Source organism: Monodelphis domestica, chromosome 2 (genome assembly GCF_027887165.1).
Source record: "Monodelphis domestica isolate mMonDom1 chromosome 2, mMonDom1.pri, whole genome shotgun sequence".
NCBI classification, from domain to species: Eukaryota; Metazoa; Chordata; class Mammalia; order Didelphimorphia; family Didelphidae; genus Monodelphis; species Monodelphis domestica.
The window spans coordinates 495683645-495702569 of record NC_077228.1 but is presented as its reverse complement, the minus strand read 5'-3'; the positions used below and the strand labels follow the sequence as shown (position 1 = coordinate 495702569).

Genomic DNA, 18925 nt, shown 5'->3' with positions numbered 1-18925 from the left:
TTGTTTTCAGCTTGTGACTTAGACAAGTCATTTCTTGGGGGTTTCAGTTCCATCACCTATGAAATGCCGAAGTTGAATTGGATGAACTCAAAGATCCCTTCCAATTCTAAAACATTGCACCTTTCTATGAGTTTTCAGGAAAAAACATCCAAGTGCAGATATTCAGCAGTTAGAAATGTGGGGTTGGCATTCAGAAAAAAGGTTAAAGATCTGAGACATTTGTGTAGAGGTGAGAGTTAAAAGTATATATCTGGGAGTCTAGGGGAAAAAAAAGCAGTTAAAGACTGAGCCTTGGGATATCTCCATTTTTTGGAAGAAGGGAGTGGAATCATGATGGGAAAACAAGAATCTACCAGAGAGCTGAGAATCAAACCATCACCCCATGATACAGATGCCTAAGAAGTCAAATGTTCAGTAAATAAAGCTGAATTTAAAAGAGTGGTCAATAGAAATGGAAAACTATAGAGAGCAAGAGAAATTATTTTTCAAAAAGTTATTGGAGGGGGGCAGCTGGATAGCTCAGTGGATTGAGAGCCAGGCCTAGAGATGGGAGGTCCTAGGTTCAAATCTGGCCTCAGACATTTCCCAGGTGTGTGACCCTGGGCAAGTCACTTAGCCCCCACTCTTCTGCCTTGGCACCAATACTATGTATTGATAGAAGGTAAGGGTTTAAAAAAAAAGTTATTGGAGGAGGTTTGATTAACTCAAGATTCTATGAGATAATTGCCTGCCTGAAAGGGTGGGTGTCCATCCTTTAAGATTCCTCCTTGCCTTCCATGATAAGCAATGCCTGAGCCTGTCAGTTCAGACAATGATGGAAGAGTCAATAAAAGAAAAATAAAATCCAAGGAAGTAGCTGAGAGAATAACTGAATGGACCACAGTATCCCAAGTTGGAGAGGATTGGGGAAAAGAGTAACCATTCTCAGAGAGGATATGGCATATCGATTCTGTTTTTCAATAAAACAGTTGTCAGAGTCATCTATAATAGAGGCTAGAAGAGAGAGAAAGAAATTAAAGATTTCTGTGTTTTCCTTATTTTAGATACTTTGAATAATTATTAAGGGACACATAGGTTATCCTTCAACAGAAATGATGCCTGACACATTAAAAACTCGGGGTGAGAAAAGTAAGTATATAATTGCTTCTAATTACATGTCTACTAAGTTAGAGGGGAGGATAGCTAGGTGGTTCAGTGGATAGAGCCATGGGCTTGGAGTCAGGAAGACTTTAATTCTAATCCAACCTCAGATACCATACGAACCTAAGCAAGTCCTCTGTTTGCCTTAGTCCACAGAGGAACTAAAACAGTAAATCACTCCAGTATCTTTGCCAAAAAAACCCCACAGGCAGCACTGATGCCCACGAGGTCAAGAAGAGTTGGGCACAGCTGAACAACAAAATAGGGAGCTTTTTACCTCTTCACATATCTACTGGTTAAAATTCATGCCTGAGGTAATCCCAGCCCAAGAAATTTCAAGGCCCTTCCTCTCTAGGAACTGGCAGCCAACTTCAGATGTTCTAAGCTCTTATGTCCTTACCTTGGCAACAATTACATGAGATGCTCCTCCCCAACCCACACCCCAAAGCATCAACAGCCTGCAAATGTAAATGGCCAACCCACAGAAGAAGCAGCTGTTGATCTGGGTCAATGGAGAGATAACAAAAATGAAGATGACAGCCCTGAACATAACTAGAAAAGAACTAAACTATGAAATTCAGAATTGAGCCGAGAATCGTTCCAAGAAGATGCCTCTGAAGGGAATGGCAATACAGGAAGAAGCACATTTCATTTTAGCTCCACCTAAACAGCACCTCTGCTTCTACTTTCCAGTTAAGAATAAAAGGCTATAGTAAGTCAGGTTTCTGTGTATGTGAGAGAATAAGAGACCTTTGTACTAGATAGCAAAGAATTGTACTGCCTTCTCAATAAAAAATAATTTAGGTGCAAAATTATTTTAATCAGAGAGGATTTCTATCCCCTCAGCACATACACACTTCAAAAAATTAAAAAACAAAACAAAACACACACACCAAGAAGAACCAGAGCAGACAGGATAGTCCTGTAGTCAGGAAGGGGAGAACAAGACATCAGCAGAAATGAAGGGCTTGTTTTTCATCCATTCTAGGTGTCTTCTCTCTGGTCACAGTGGGTAAACAGGGTGAGGACAGGGAATGGCTCCTCTCTGAGGTCAGTGGAGTTGATGATAGAGAAACTGGCAAACTGTAGCAGCGAGGCTCTTCTTCAGAGATGTTCTTTGGACCATCACAGACAACAGAAGACACTGCAGAATAGGGGACAGGAGTGGTGGGTGCTGAACGTGCAAAAGATTGTGCTCCATGCTGAAGGAAGAGGATAAACCCAAAGCTTGCTCCAGGACCCAAAAGACCATGACTGAAGGCTGCTGAGCCAAGTGAACTGAGAGGTGGATTGCAAATAGGGGTCGTGTGGATCCATGTCAAGTTCATGGCTGGCCATTCTGGGAGGAGTTGGGGCAACTCTTGTTCTTGAGAATGCAACTTCTCTTTTCCTTGATCTAGATGTCTTAGCTGAATCTGGTTCAAATTCTTTCTGGCAAGATCAGCTGAGGGACCAGTTGGGTTAGCCTGGCTGCTGGCCAAACGCTGAGAATCAGAAAAAAAGATTGAAGAGAAAGTGGTAAGTGACTAAATCATAAAGAGCTACCTTTTCTCTGGAGATGGAAACCCAACAGGTGGCCCTTAGGCCAGGTCCCCAACCCTCTCAAGGGCAACACAGCTTCCCTAACTACCCCCTCAACTGCAATCTTTTACTCCACATTCTACAAGCACTTTTCCAGTTCTCAATGTACAAAAAGGTGTATCTTGCCCATATAATAGTTTTGAGAAGTTGCAGGGTTGTAGATTTAGACAAAGAATTTTAGAGGTTAACTAGTTCAAGCCCCTTATTTTACAGATGAGGGAAGTGAGACCCAAAGACATCAAGATGATTTGTCCAAGGTCACACATGATAAACCAAATTTTTGCAAACTAAGTCTATGAGACTATACTATTTAAAGAAATCCTATAGTAAATCCCCTTGTAAAAACAACAAAAATTCACTTTAATCTGTTCTAAATTAAAGTCAGAATGGAGGAGAAAAAGTATGTCTTATGTGCTTGCCTAGAGACCTGGCCAGGGAAAAGACCCTTTCTATCTACTATCTATTCAAGAGACAAGCTCTGCAGTTGTAGTTTAAAGGAGATTAGGCATTGGAAGAATTCCCAGTGACAGATATAAAGCAAGCTTAAGGAGACAAAGAAGCAGCTCCCTTCCCAGAGATGCTCCCATCCAGAAGGAAGGGTTCAGTGATAAAGGAAGATATGATCCCACTCTATAAACAGTCCTTCTACCCTATCTTATAGCTTTTAAGTTCTCACCTTGGAGAGAAGCCTGTGCTTCCCATCCCCTGGAGTTGCCCTCTGAGAGGCAACATGAGGGAACCAGGTCTTCAACATACCCTCTACTTGTAGCAAGGTCCCTAGATAACGCTCACTGCAAAGGCAAAAAAAAAAAAAGGTGGGGGAGAGAACAGTTAGAGATTTTAGAATTAGAAGGAAAAAGAAAACAAGATTAAGGAGACCTTATACTTTCCTTTGAGTCAGAGAAAGCAGGGCAACTTACCCCATCTCAGGTTTCTGTAGGACCCCTACTATTCGCTGAATCCTGTCCATGGCCACACTTTGTTGAAAACTGCTTAATCCTAAATGTAAATGAGAGAGGGAAAGAGATAATAAGGGTTGAAATTCTTCAGGCTAGAGAAGAAAGAAGAGAATGCATTTCTGGCTTGTAAAGAAAAAAGGGGGCACTTCTATTCCACAACAAAGCTTTTAGAGGAGTAAGAAACTCAAGCATCCAGGCTTTTAGCTGGATGAAGCTCTAATACTTAAGGATAGATTGAGATAGGGTTACTTTCAGGTGTTACAACTATTCCAGGGACAAAAAGGAAGAAGCCAAAGCAGCTTAATTCCATTCTGGCAAAGATATGGATACAACCTGAATGAGTAACACAGCAGAACAGATGGACAAAGATAACTACCTCTCTCATAGCGGCCCATCTTTAGCCCATTCAACAGGTCTGTGAGGGGGCGAATGAATCCTTGAAGTTCTTTACACTATAGAGAAAAAGATTCAGAGATTGTAAGCAAACTGAAAGTTTATCTACCACAATGCAAATCCTTCTTTAAAATCGAAGGGCTAGGACCTCCCCTAAGAGGGTCAGTAACAACCCAAATAGAATCACTAAACCACTCCAGAACATACAAGGAACAACGGAGTCATCTAGTCTTTTCAGTTGTACCCCTTCCTTCTTTCTTACCTTCTGAGCAAAGAGCCGATCTCCCTCTGTTCTAGGGTTTTGGATGTTATGACAGGTCTCCTCCTCATTGTCTCTTGATCTTTTCATTCCCGACACAGGCATGGGAGAAGCCAAGTCAGATCCTTGCAGGCAAGCAGCAGCCTGAGGACCAGTGGAACTCAGGGGGCGCCGGCAACGTCGAAGAGGGCCCAGCCGGTGACTTCCTCTCTGCCAACCAGCCTCTGACCTGGGCCCATGAACCCCCCTGCTCTCCCCCTCACTGTCAGAGGGAAAGCCAAAGTCACTGAGGGCACTGTCTATCCCGGAGGGGGAAGAGGAAGAAGAGAGGGAGGAAGAGGAGTAGAAGGAAATACTAGATGGCGATTCCATGGTTCCAGAAGAGCTGGAGATGAACGAAGTGCTGAATGATGAGCAGATGCTGTATGTAGTACATCTGAACCTGCAACTTAAGAACAAAGCAAGAGTTTGTGCCTCAGGTTCGGGGAACTAATGGAGTGGCTACAGGGTGTGCAAAACGGACCTAGGATACTGTTGCCTCAAACTCAAAATGATCTTTGAGGCGACAGAAAAGTCACCCCGTCATGGATGCTCGAAGGGGCTGGAAGTGACTCAAAAGCTCCCCCGGAGAAAAGTCGCCTCCAGAATGATGGAAGCTGCTCTAGCCTTTTTCCAAAGTCGAAAGGAAAATTTTTGATCATATCCACCGCGACATCTGTCCTCCCACTAGCTGCCGTCCTACGTCTACTGGGGCGGTCGCTCTCACTCTTGTCTAACTCTTGGTCAAGCTTGCTTCAGCCTCTGTGGGTGGGGGCCAGGTGCAGGGCAAGCGGAAGCGGCGGGGATCCGGAGACAAATGCCCAGTGCTGCCACTCCCACCTCCCCGCAGCCCCTCCAAAGCACAAGGAAGGGCGAGGCCAGCCGCCGCCCCTAGTCAATCTCTCTCCAAACCAGGATCCCGATCCAATCTGTCCCAGCCTCATAACGCATTCTCACCCAGGGTCATTATCGCATTCCCCCTTTCTCAAGACCCATTCTCTCTAAGGTCACCCCACGGTGGCTCGTCCCAGGGTCCCACGACTCAACTTACCTCCCTCTTGTTCAGTCCAAGGCTCTCACTAGCGCACCTGGTCCACAGTTCCCTCCTCCGCCTCCCCTAAGCCAGGTCCCGCCCCTACCCCCGTCCAGACACGTGCGGCTCCGCACGTGCCTACCCCTGCGCACCCGATCGCTACCCTCCCATTGGCTGGAGAGCCGGGAACACGTGACCTCTGTTCTCCGTCCAATGATGATATCCCCTCTTCATTGGCTAAGCGCACAGGGGCTCGGCCAATGGAGGGACGGCCCAGCGCCAATTGGCCTGGAGAGACTAATACCATGCTCCGCCCCTACATGCGGCTTAGAAAGAGGACCCGGTGGCCGAAAGGGGAGGGGGAAGTAGGAAAAACCAAAAAGGAGGGCAAGGAGGGCAAGGAGGAGTTGTACTGGCTAGACCTGGGTGTGGAGGTGAAGGGGCCGAGCCCGAGAAAGGGAACGCTCACGGCTGGGAGCGGAAGGAACGCCATGGACGCGGGAGGGAGGGGGGGAAGAAGAGAGAGGGGAGATTCCGGAGCCAAGGTGTCGCCCCGGAGTTCCAGGCTCCGCCCCCGAAATTGCCTCCCCTGCCCCCCGGGCTCACGAGCCGGGCACGTGGAGTCGAGACAACCCAGAGTTTGCAACGTGAGGGACCGGCCGGCCGTGTGGAACTCAGTGTGTCTGGGCGTATATAGTCACACTCTCCGGCCTGGTACTCGTGACTCCCCGCGTCTCCGTTTCACTTACACACACACCCCGCCTCCCCTCCCCCTCCCGAGCTGAGTGTCTGGGAGCTCGGCGAGCAGGGCGGGGACTATGGATGGGAACACCGCGTTCTCTCCCTTGCAGGCAGGCAAGCCGGCCCCGGACGGGAGGCAGTTACAGCGCTTTCCTTACATAACTCGAGAGAGCACACGTTACCCACACTGTTGACTCCTCGCCGGCTCCACCTCGGACCCTAGTCCCAGCTCCGCCAAGCCACATGCGCTCCTCCCTGTACTCGCCCATTGCCTGGCTAGATCGTCCCCCTTCCCCCAGGCTGGATGCTTTCTCTTGGATTCGGGGGGAGGGATCAACCTTTTTCCTCACGAGCCTGGAGATGTTGCTGACTTTTGGACGCGCGTTTAGAGAGGCTCTCGAGGCGGGATGGCCTGTCTTACTATGCGGAGTTTCACTCAGCCGAGAAGTTAAAAGTAGTCTCTCAGCATCTCCCCATTCTCCAGGAGGAGTGTATTGGGAGCCGCACTTGAACTCCGAAGGTACTGGGTTCTTATCCTGCTTCAGACATCCAATAGCGGTGCGACCCTGGGCAAGTCTTTTCATCTATCTTGGCTTCAGCTGTTCATTAGGAGAACTAAGAAGCAGGACTAGATGACCCCTAAAGTTGAACGGGTGGGGCGAGAGATGGAAAAGTCCAGTGAGGTGACAGTCTCTGAAGTAGCCACAAGGGGGAAGTACAGTTCTCCTTAGTGTAAATAAGAGTAAAAAGAAATAAAAAATTCTGAAAGGCCAGGAGAGCTAGTAAAGTCCTTTCTTATGTGGACAGTTAAACCACTTTTAAATTATTTTTTTAAATAAAACCAATCCGGGGGGCTTGGGGGGAGGGTCCTTATGGGAAAACAGATTTTTTTTAAAAGCCATATTCCCCTAACCCAGGCACACATACCTTCCAACCTCAGGTGAATTAAATTAAATTGGATACAAAGGGAAGGTGAAAGTTACCCTCTATATCCAGAGTTGAAACGTGTCATTTTGCAGCTGAACAAGTTGAAAGAAATATGCTCTCGATTGATTTGAGGATAGTGAGTAGCATAGGGAATAGGGATGGGGAGAGCTCACTTTGGGTGCAGTTGATGGGGAAGAAGTTATCCCCTAGTATCTAAATATTCTTGCTAAGTAGATGCTAAAACTCTTTACTGCTGGATTAGAAGTGCTAAGAGTGTCCCTCTAAATTTCAGTACCTGCATACAATGGCCTTCCCTAGTTACAGATCTGTGTAAAGTATAAACTTCAAAATATTGGAAGGAAAAGAGATTGTAACAGACAATCCATATTGTGTTCCATTCCAAAGAGAATGGGGATACAGAAAATCGCAGTTCATCTTCCCACCCTTCCCAAGAGCCACCCCCAAAGCCCAAGAAGCAATAGTCTTTTCTTGCTGATGATTCTTCAAGGGAAGACCATATGGAAGGACAGTTAGATGATGTCTGTGGTTCAATTATTTTTTATTTCCTCTCCCAATTTCTGTTCCCCAGACCCCCTTTCCAAAGAAGTCACAGCAGCATTCTTTCTCCTGGAAATGAAAAAGGAAAATATCTGGCCAGAAGTTCTTAAGAGTTTTTCTAGTCCAACCCCCTCATTTTACAGGTGAAAAAACTAAGGCCTAGAGAGTTGAAGTTCTTGTTCTGCTTGTGTTACACGGTAAATAGTATCAGAGGGGAAATTTGAACCCTGGTCTTGTGAACAAGATAAAGGGCCCAGGCACCCTTTCTTTACTCCAGACTACACTTCTGACATGTAACTTTCCTTCATCCTCTGAGATAGAATTTCTCCTGTAAAAGGAGATTCAGAGATGCCTTGTCCTTTCTCTTCAACTCTCCTTTCCATGGCTTCCTTTTACCAGGAAGTTTAAACTTTCAGTCTAACTCTCTCCAGAATTTCAGTTTCAATTTCAGGCTGCAGTTTCCTCTTCTATACTATTTTTCTTCCTTTTTCATTTCCTACCTCCCTCAACCCTACTTTGCCAATAGGCAATCCTTTTTGCTACTCAACTTTTTTCCCTTTGATTCTAATTCAACAGGCACCTCACCCATCAGCTATTTTGCACAACTGCCATGCCTGGGCCTGAACCAGCTGGAAACTGGCTCTAACTCTCCAACCTGGCAAAGGGTACTCAAGAGATTGTTTTGTCCAGCTTCCTACACCTGCAGGATCAGGAAACCCTACTTTTCGTTTCTTGACTCTTCCAGGACTGCCCTACCATCTCCTTTGAAAGAATACATTTTTCCAATTATCTAATCTCAGTCTTTCCTGTTGCTAGTCCACTGCTTCTCCTCCTGTTTGTTCCCCATCCCCTCACAGCCCCACCCCAATCCCCAACACATATTCATCCCCTCCCTGGAGATATTGCGATGAGAACACTGGAAGAGCTATTTTAAACTACCCTATTTTCTCCCAAGCAAGTAGTGGAGCATAATTATCCTGACCTCTCACCTTCTAAAGTAGCAATATCCATCTCAGAAGAACCCAGGACAGAAGGAATGGAAGGTGATGCTGCAGAGTGGGCACAGCAACATTCAGAACTGAAGACTCCTAAAACACAGACATAGGGTTATCCCTTCCACATCTCTGGGATTATGGACTCTCTTGGTACCCTGTGATCTAGAGAATACTAGTAAAATTTTTTGGCCCTCCCTTCATACTAAAGAAGAAGTCTGGATTTTTTCTTTTTCTGTTATGAAGTACTTACAGTAATTTATTAAATCTATCTGCCTATGTCATACATAACACCCTCTCCCCATTTCTTAGAAACCTCACTTCTACTTCTTTCTCTCTTTACTAGTTCCTCCCCTTCTACTTTCAAATATATACAGATTTTCTCTCTTTTTTTAAAACCCTTACCTTCCATCTTAGTAACAACTCTAAGACAGAAAGTCAAGAACTAAGCAAACCGAGTTAATTGACTTGCTTAGGGTCACACAGCTAGGAATTGTCTGAGGCCAAATCTGAACCTATATCCTCCCTCCTCCAGGTCTGGTGCTCTATCTCCTGTCCTACCCCACTGCCCTCACTTGCTTTAGCTTGTGGTCCCTTCCAGACATTGTCCCTCCTCTCTTTTCTCTTTCCTTTTACCACTATATTTCTCAAAAGAGCATCTCAAAAGATTACTTCACAACCTATTCCTTCCTTAGTGGCCCACAATCTGACTTCTACCATCACTACACTACCAGAACCACTCTGTCCAATCACCAATGACTTCCTTTCAGTCAAATTTCAGTCAAATCTTACAGCCTTTTCTTTGTTCTTAATCTCAATCTTTCTGTGGCTTTTGACACCACTGAACATGTCTCTGCTTCAAATTCTGTCCCCCCCCCCCCTTTTCTTCTGGGATACATCATTTTCTTAGTTCTCCTACCTCTTTAGTAGGCCCTTCTCTTTCTTTGTGGCCATCTTCTTTTCCTTCTTGGTCCCAGTTCTTCGTATATAATCTTTCCTTTGGTGTAGTGGACAGAGTACTGGTCTGGAATACAGAAGGCCTCAGTTTAACTCCTGGCTCTCTGCAAGATTGGTGTGCCATTTCTTAGCCTCTCTACCCATGTCTAAACATGTAAAGAATGTTTCCTTATCCATAAAATGGAAATCATAATCATTATGCCACTTACCTTCTAAGGTTGTAGAGAGGCTCAAACAACATACTACATGTGAAAACATTATGTAAAATATAAGTTGTTATTATGGGCAAACATTTCATGCCTTCATCTATCAGCTCATGCTTATAATTTCCACATACTTTCTTTACTGTGCCATGACTTTTCCCCCACTATCCTCAGGATATTTCCACTTAGTTATTTCCTTATCATTAATTTCTTGTCCAAAATCAAACTCATCCATCCTCCTTTCTAAATAACCCCACTCCCACTCCCATTCTAGCCAATTTGTCATTTTAAAATTGTCAATACCAATTTTGGTGGGTTTTCTTATCCTCCAGTATCAAAATGTGCAAGTCATCTTCATCTCTCCCCACTACCTCATTCTACCCCATAAAACTAGATCTACTAGTCCTTTCATTTTTTTTTACTTGAACTGTCCCTTGAATTTATCACTTCTCCATTCCTACTGCTACCACTTTAATCCTAACTTTATCCATTCTGAAATTCAGTAAATATGTTAAGTCCCTACTATGTTGAAGACATGCTAAACATTGGGGACACAAGGAAAGGCAAGAAAATCCCTGTCTTTGTGGAGCTCATAATCTAATGCAGGAGATGACATACAGACAACTCTGTTCAAACAAGCTATATACAGGATAAATAGGAAATTACCAACAGAGGGAAGGAAGTAGAATTAAGAGAGATTGGGAAAGGCATCTTATAAAAGGTAGGATTTTAGCTAAGATTTGAAGGAAACCAGTGAAGCCATGAGGCAGAGAGAGAAGGGAGAGCATTCCATCATGGGGGCAGCCAGGGAAAAGGCATGGAGTCCAGAGATGGAGTGACTTCTTGAAGTAATAACAAGGAGACCAGTTTTTCTGTATTTAATGTAGAGGGGGTGAGGAATGGCTAGATAATAAAGAGCTCTGAACACCAGGGGACAATGTTGAAGAAGAGAGGAAGACATATGAAAGTAAGTTCATGAAAATACTGGTCTTGGCAACAGATTGCAGTAGGACCCCAGAATCCCCAGTGGGGTACTTTCCAAAGTCAACCATGGATGGCTGAAACCAAGGGTATAAGTGACCGCCTGTTGTCCCCAGATATGGGTGTTCTCTCTCTGCTTCTGCTTCTACCTCTTGGCTTGGTGCTTTGCAGTCTCCCACAACAACAACAACAACAAAAAACTAAAAAAGTAGAAGTGGAAAAAATGGAAGTGAAAAGTGAAAGACCTGACTTTGGAGAACTGGATAGACCTTAGGACCTTTGTGGGGATAACTGAAACCCCAGATATGGAGAACCTAATAAATAAATATATATGAATGATGTGAGAGAGGATGAAGAAAAGAGGGTGACACCTAGGTATCAAGTCTGGGAGACTGGGGGGATGTTGGTACCTTCAGCAGTAATAGGGAACTTTGAAAGAGAGGAAAAATTTGGGGGAAATGAATTTAATTTGAACATATTGAATTTAAGATATCTATAGGACCCTGTATTTATTAGAACAACTGATCTAAACCAAATGATGATTTCTAAGGTCTCTTCCAGCTCTAGCTACTATGTTCCAAATTCTGGTGGTCAAGACCTTACATAATTCAGTCCCATTTTTATCTATCCCAAGTTCTGTCCCACTACATTCCAAAATATGCACTCTGCTCCCTGACCCTTTAATATCCCACACTCAATTTCATCTCCTCACCTTTGCTTGGAATATCCTTTCCACTACCTTCCACTTATTAAAATCCTTCCATTTTGGGAGGCAGCTGGGTAGCTCAGTGGATTGAGAGCCAGGCCTAGAGAAAGGGGGTCCTGGGTTCAAATCAGACCTCAGACACTTCCCAGCTGTGTGACCCTGGACAAGTCACTTAACCCCCATTGCCTAGCCCTTACCACTCGTCTGCCTTGGAACTAATAAACAGTATTGATTCTAAGATGGAAGGTAAGAGTTTTAAAACAAATAAAATCCTTCCATTTTTATATTCTTATTCTCTCCACTAAATCCTCTAGCCATTTGTGAGCTCTCTCTTTCCATTCATTGAAATAGAGTAAAACGAAGTCCCTGATCAATTGGTAAAGGTAGTAATCAATAAAGTATATTTTCCCTTACAGAAAGAAGGCTTAAGGAATGTGCTTTCTTGGGCTGTAACAACAGATGGTCAGGGGACAGTTCCTCAAGGACGAGATAAATTCAGGTATAGTAAAAGACATACAAAGAATATCCATCCTCCCCAGTAGATGGTACATCTGGCTTGTGTCGATAAGACTTGATTTCCCTGGTCAGTCTGCCCCAGGCCACATTTCACTTATTTTAAACTGAAAGCCATATATCCTTCATTAACTTTGTATGAACTCATTTTACCTTTTCACCTCTCTCATGTATGTAAACCTATAAAAACTGTCTGTAACTTTGCTTTGGCGCAGCTTTCACTAGGAAGGCTGCCTTGGCCAGTTAGGTAGCTGTTATTAATCAATAGATTAATAAACAAATATTGGTTCCATTAATTGAACTTCTGGGTGTCTGGACTCGCTTATTGAAGTAAACTGCTTCACATGACAGTTATTGTCTTTATCTTGAAGCTTGAAATTCGATTATGTTAATTTGGCATCTAATTATATACATTCTCTTATTCTCTATTATTTCAGGTGCAACCACTGTTTCTCTACTAAAACCGTAAACTCCTAAAGTGGAAAAAAGCATAGTATAGTCTACTATATCCCCATAACACATAGTACAGTGCTCAGCACACACCAGACACTTTTAAAATACAAATTAAGTTGAAATGGAATTGAAATAAGTCCTCCTGCATCTCCACATACGTGTAACATTGGCTTTAAATCTGGAAGAAAAGGACTGTTGACCAGGGGAAAATCAGAGTCAGCAAGGTGCTTTGTACAATGCAGAGTAGATGAGGGAAGAGAGTTAGCATTGGTTAAGTATCTATATTCTATGCCAAGTGCTTTACAAATATCTGATAAGAGGCCTTGGTTCCCCCCCCCCCCCTTATCCCAAGACTGACCCTCAAGCCCTCCCCTGCCTTCATGTACCAAATCCAGATAGCCTGTAATTACTCAGGAGAGGTAAATGCTCCTAGAAGCATTTCTCTTTACCCCTTACTCACTTCTTCTGTTGTCTTCTCTGTGCCATTGTCTGGGCCTTCTTCCTCAAGGTTAACCTTCGGGTCTCCAGCTTCAGTTATAGTCTCTTTCTTACTGTTCTGCAAACAGTATAATTGTAAAATAGGGTTAACAACTCCACTTATCCCATCTAAGCTGCCCATACAATCTCTCCAAAGATTCTTTTCAGTATCCCTCAAGACTTAGGTTCAAAACCACTCTAAGCCCAACTCCTCAATGAAATACAAAATTGCCTGTCCTCTACCATTAACACATGCTCTGTGTTCTCTAGACCCTTTGGATAAGAGACTAAGCCTTTCTCCTAGTATTTGTAGCAAACTAATTGAATTTCTGCTTCCTCTTCACTAATTCCCCATAGGTTCCCTATTCCTTTTTGGCCCACTGCCCAGCTTCTCTTTATCCTAATTCAATTTAGGCCTACCAAACTAGTTTTATCTTAAAACAATAACTAAATAAGTTTGGGGTATTTTTTAAGCTACATTCCATCCAGACCTCTCCATAAAGATTTTCCAGGGCCGAGGGTTACTCACAATTCTATCCTCTTCCTCAAACTGGAAGTAGTCAAGGGTAAAGTTGATTGTCACCTCATCTAAGGAAAAGAGAAAATGGTTAATTATTTATTGGTTCTGGAATTCATAGAAGGCCAAATCATCCCTAGCTTCAAGGAGTTTACAACCTAATAAACAGAGAGGAAGTATAACATGGGACTGAGAAGTCAGAGATAAAAGAGCTAAGATGGGAATTTTCTAAGTGTTCTTAGCCATGTCCCATGAGTAGTGTAAGAAGACATTGAAAAAATTTGGATATAATTCAGTCAACTTAATTTTAAAAGCATAAGAATAAACAAAAATAGAGACATGTAGTAATATCCCCCTAAAAACAATTGTATCTATATTTTAATTTAAACATTCACCTCCAAAAAAAAAATTCTGCTATAATGTACTTACCCAGCCTCATCTCAGCTCAGGCCTAAGTTCTCCCTTCTCCCCTCAACTCTGGTTATAACTGTATAATTCACATATATGTTTAGCTGTAGATGTGTAATAAATATTACATATATATCTTTAAGAGGATGAGAATGATGTCACAGCTCCCAAAAGGTTAAGCATCCTGGGTTTAAGAGACTATGAAGCAGTGAACTAAGAGCTATTAACTAAATTTAAGTCAGTTCCTGCTTTGGAATTTGGAAATGAGAATGGGAAGGGGGGTGGGTTAGGTTCATCCTGAAAGAAAAAAAGATATTATTACCAATCTACTGCCCGACTCATCTTTGGTCTGGCCACCGCATTGAAGGCAGTCAAAACTCTAGCCCAGATTGTGCTCCTCTCTACTTGGAGGTCCCCATGCTCACCATAATACGGAGTGACCGTATAATAGACCACCTGATAATCTTCATATATTTCTTCATATTCTGGTTCTTCTTCATATTCTTGTCCTAAAAGAGGCGAAAGTGAGGGATCACTGAGAGCTTGATATTGTCAGGAAATTATACTCAGCTCATGAAGTTCCTATTTTGCTGCCTTCCCTAAGGTTCCACTGTCAAAAGCCCATTGCAATCCCTTCTCTCTGTTCTGCCCCCAGAAGAATTAAAAAACAGTCACCCTCTGGGGGTAGGGGAGGGAGGGAAAGAATATGATTCTTGTAACCAAGGAAAAATGTTCTAAATTGACTAAATAAAATTTTAAAAAAAAGTCACCCTCCCCTTGATTTCCCCAAAGTCTCTTTCTTCAGTCTTCCTTGCAAGCCTTGTAGTTGACATCCCCAGATCCAAGTGTCTCAGGGTTGAGATGTGAGCACTGAGGTGGAGCCTTTGATTCTCTCTGCCCTGGCTGCAATTGGATAGAGTGTTTCACCTGGAGTAAGATTGATACTCAGTTGTTGTTCAGTTGTGTCTGACTCTTTGGGACCCCATTTGGGATTTTCTTGGCAAAGATACTGGAGTAGTTTGCTATTTCCTTTTCCAGCCCATTTGACAGATAAGAAACTGAAGCAAATAGGATTGAGTGATTTTCCCAGGCTGAGGCCAGATCTGAACTCAGGAACAGGTATCTTCCTGACTCCAAGTCTGGCACGCTGTCCACTCCACCACCTCACTGCCTGTAGTAAGGAAACCCTGAATTCAAATCTGATTTTAGAAACTTATCTGCTGTGTAAATCTGAACAAATCACTTAACCTCTCTCTGACTTAGTTTCCTCATCTGCAAAATGGGAATATTAATAGTAACTTCCTTTCAGGGTTGTTTAGAAGAAAAAGTGAAATAATCTTTGTAAAAGACTTTGAAAACCTTAATTATCATTATTATTATTTGAATGATCTCAGAACAGAAAACACCTTGCCCCACAAAGTCTGTCTCATTTACCAAGAATCAAGATGAGGAACTGGTCTAGGAAGGGACCAAGATAAAATAAAATCCAAATCTTCCATCCAAACCAAGTCCATCTGGAATCCTGGCTATTTTAAAAGTTATAATATATACATTATATACACATACATATAGTTTTTTAAAATTTATATACATATTACATATAGCTTTAAGATTTGCAAAGAATAGTAGACATTCTCAATTGAGCTTCATAATAACCGGTGATGTAGGTGCTAAGCATTTTGATACCCATTTTAATTAACAATAATTGAACCTTGGATAAATATCATTGGCTACGATACTGCCACTGAGCAAAGCTTTATCCTGGTTTTATAGATAAGAAAACAGAGACTCCAGAAGATTAAGTGACTTGCTCGTGGTCACAGAACTAGTAAATATTAGAGGTAAGATTTGAATCCAATTTTTCCTGACTGATAAGTCCAGCATTTATTTACTCTGTCACATTTCCTCTCCAGAGCTGATATTTATTTGTGGCACATACACAGATCAGAGAGACAAAGAAGGTTTAGGAACTGAGCATTAGGAGACTTGGGCTCTGCCACTAACTACCCATGTTTCCTCAAACAAGTCACAACCTCTTGGGACTTGATTTCCTCGATTGTAAAATAAAGAAATTGAATTAGATGATCTCTAAGATTTCTTTGGCTCTAACTTCTATGACTCATTCTGCAGATCCAAGTCCTTTGCTATTTACCCTCATTTCCACATCCTTGCCAAGTTAATAACATAGGAATCTGGAGGAAGAGGAAAGGAAACATTGAGACACACCTGACTGACCCAGGAACAAAGAAGGGAAAAATATGGCTATTCTCTCAACAATGCCCTGATGGCTGCTAGTCTTCTCTAGGAGTCCCAAGCCCCACATAGACAGGAGTCTTTCTTTTACTCTCCAGCAAATGAGTTAGTTCATCCCAGCTAACCTCACCCTGTTTTCATCAGTCATGAGACAGAGTTTCCTCCTACTTGGTAGTTTTAGCTATCTTTTCTTCCTTTGCCTTCCTTGAGAATAGAGAACAGTGATTTTGTTTTCTGGGATTTCCATTTGTCTGTCATTTCTACCCTTCTTAGCCCATTCTTCTCCTTTTCTCCTGGACCCCCTCTTTATTCTCATGCCCTCCTCCCAGATTCTGGATTCAGAACACCAATTAGTGATGAGATTTGGAGTTGCTCCTCTTGTAGGAGTTGCTTACTCTTTTCTCCACCTTATTGTCTTCATTTGTCTTCTTCTTTCCCACCTAGTTCCCTAACTAGTAGACTTAGAATTCTGATAAGGACTAGAAAAAGGAATGGTCTTACCCAGGATGAGCGGCACAGAAGCTATGACTACAAGAAGAATATCCATTCTGGCTTCTGATTCAGAACAGCGAAGTAAAAAAAAGGAAATTACATCCTTAAGTCTATTTCCACCTCTGTCCCCTCCCACCTCCTTGTGCCACCCCCCCCCAGTCCCCTCTAGCAGGAAGGAATCAAAGCTGAAGCAACTGAAACAACTCTTCCTTGCCATGGTCCTAGTTCCTTGATCCATCACAAACTAACTGAATGCTCCAATAGGAATGCTAAAGCAAGGTGGGGATAAATTAAGATCCTAGATTTCAGAGGAGCACATAGATTGAGCTCCCTTATTCCTAGAATGAACTAACCCAAAGTTCTCTTCACACCCTGAAACTCCCAAATCAGATTAATCCAAATTAGAGTAAATCAGCCATAGGTGTAGAATTCCAATTTTTAAAAATGCATTAGCTGTCAAGAGTCTATTTGTTAAGAAGCTTCACCAATCCTAGCCACAGCATGCACATACAGATATACCTAAAGACATTCATTTAAAATATATATAATTCACATATTTTTGCTCACAATAATGTTCACAACATCAGAGAATTGGGGCAGATGATATCTTTGGTGATATCAAGAAGTATCCCTAGAATTCAGCAATTCTTATCGATATTCCAAGGAACCCTCTGGCACCAAAAGGGAAAAAAAAAAGTTTTGTTTTGTTTTTGCTGGTTCCATTTATGGAAATATTCCAAGAATGTTGGACAAGTCTGAAAAATGATGTAGCCCCTCTACCCCTTGAAGTTTGTGTCACCTTCTTTGATGGAATGCCAAAATGCTGTAGGTTTGTTTTTTGTTTTTTTTTTGAGGGGGTAGGTTATATTCAGCCTTGATATTCTTTTAATGTGATGTAATATCCTTCCCAGAAACCTGAACTCTTTATAGGCCCTATAGAAATTTGCTGACCCCACCCCCAACTCCATCTAACATTTGCAATTCATTTACATACAGCCTCTATATTTTACATTTTCCTTCAGTGGACCTTACTTAGAATTAGTCATTTTATGAATTACATAAATCTATCAATTATATGATAGCTACTATAATTAATAACTACTCATTTGTATGGTACTTTAAGATTTGCAATGTTCTTTTAAAAAAACAAAAACCTTTCAGGGTTGGTAGAAAAAACATTATCCCCTTTTTAGAAAGGAAGAAAAATCTCTCAGTTATTAAGTGACTTATGCATTGTCCTAGAGCTAAGTGTCTAAGTCAGGATATGAATCCAAATCTTTGGGCTTCAAGTCAACATTTGATCTCCCACTCCAATTTGTTCTTCCATTTGAAGAATAATTCATTGAATAATTAGTGTCATTATTTGTTCATTAACACATTTATTTTTACTATAAATTTAATAGTCATTGACAAAAACAAATCAAATCAAAATAGAAAATAAAGCATTACATTCAGCCCTCAGCATTTAATAAAGCTGGACCAGATGAGTCAAAAACAAGCAAGCAAGCAAAATGAGAGCTCTTGGAAGTCTATATAAAGTTCATTGCCTACTATGCCTTTTGGTTTTGTTAAGGAACCAAGAAAAGGGCAGCACTACCTACAATAATAGTAAAAGTGATAAATACATTTTTCTACTGGTCTACTTTCATTTACTCTAACATCTATTATTAAGCTTTTGTCCATCACAATATGGGTTTTTCCTATCTTCTCCCCTCTCTGTTGCAAAGAATGGGGATATTTCCTTTCCTTTATTTGATCATTAATTTGGAGTCCCTGCCATTGAAAGCTATGTGAAGCTCTTCCCTTCTCACAAGCAGTTGAGGAGCAGGGTGGGATGAGGGAGGACAGGAGATGAAGAGGTCCACATTGAAGGCTGAGTCTCTTTTCTGCCTTATTTGCCCATGATGTGATAATGGTCCCACTGTTTAGATCCCCAAATACTTCCCATTAAAGTTCTTAGGCACAGTTGTAACTTCCTTCCTGGCTCACTAGTTTAAAATGACCTCACTATTTCTGCTCTAAGTTCCTGGTCACAGATTGGAAGAAGGGGGATAGAGTCGTTTAGCCTGTATCTCTGCAGACGCTGGACCACTCTCTCCCAAACTCATTTGAAGCAATCCTCTTAAGTTTTCCTGTCCTGTACAGACTGGAGTCATGTCTTCATTTCATGTCTCTACTCTCAATTCACTGTCAATAGTCCTTCACACGAACTTTAGGAAAAACGACACCCTCAATTTTCTCTTCCTTCCTAGGTTCCTTTAAACATCTGAGAAGTCCTCTAGAAGACCTTAAGCGCCTTCAATCAGTGCTATGCTAAGAGCTCCATCCCAGTGTAGTTGTGCA

General features: G+C 42.3%; 2 protein-coding genes across 4 annotated transcripts; both read right to left on the bottom strand.

Moving 5' to 3' along the window:
- Nucleotides 1–1939: 1939 nt before the first annotated feature.
- On the bottom strand, nt 1940–6846 carry CIART (circadian associated repressor of transcription). Of its 3 annotated transcripts, none has more exons than XM_007485372.3 (6): nt 6484–6846; nt 4336–4780; nt 4057–4132; nt 3642–3720; nt 3398–3512; nt 1940–2624 (listed from the first exon to the last, which is right to left on the bottom strand). In XM_007485372.3, the coding sequence occupies exons 2-6, from the start codon at nt 4702–4704 to the stop codon at nt 2091–2093; spliced, it is 1173 nt and encodes a 390-aa protein (XP_007485434.1). In that variant the 5' UTR covers nt 4705–4780; nt 6484–6846; the 3' UTR covers nt 1940–2090. The 3 variants fall into 3 exon arrangements, with proteins under 3 accessions (XP_007485434.1, XP_007485433.1, XP_003340562.1); XM_007485371.3 differs by lacking the exon at nt 6484–6846 and adding an exon at nt 5423–5518; XM_003340514.4 differs by lacking the exon at nt 6484–6846 and adding an exon at nt 5329–5431.
- A 768-nt stretch (nt 6847–7614) lies between these two features.
- On the bottom strand, nt 7615–16690 carry C2H1orf54 (chromosome 2 C1orf54 homolog). Its single transcript, XM_056819342.1, has 7 exons — nt 16592–16690; nt 14263–14346; nt 13442–13500; nt 12896–12991; nt 9542–9646; nt 8620–8718; nt 7615–7699 (listed from the first exon to the last, which is right to left on the bottom strand). The coding sequence occupies exons 1-6, from the start codon at nt 16635–16637 to the stop codon at nt 8623–8625; spliced, it is 486 nt and encodes a 161-aa protein (XP_056675320.1). The 5' UTR covers nt 16638–16690; the 3' UTR covers nt 7615–7699; nt 8620–8622.
- Nucleotides 16691–18925: the final 2235 nt, after the last annotated feature.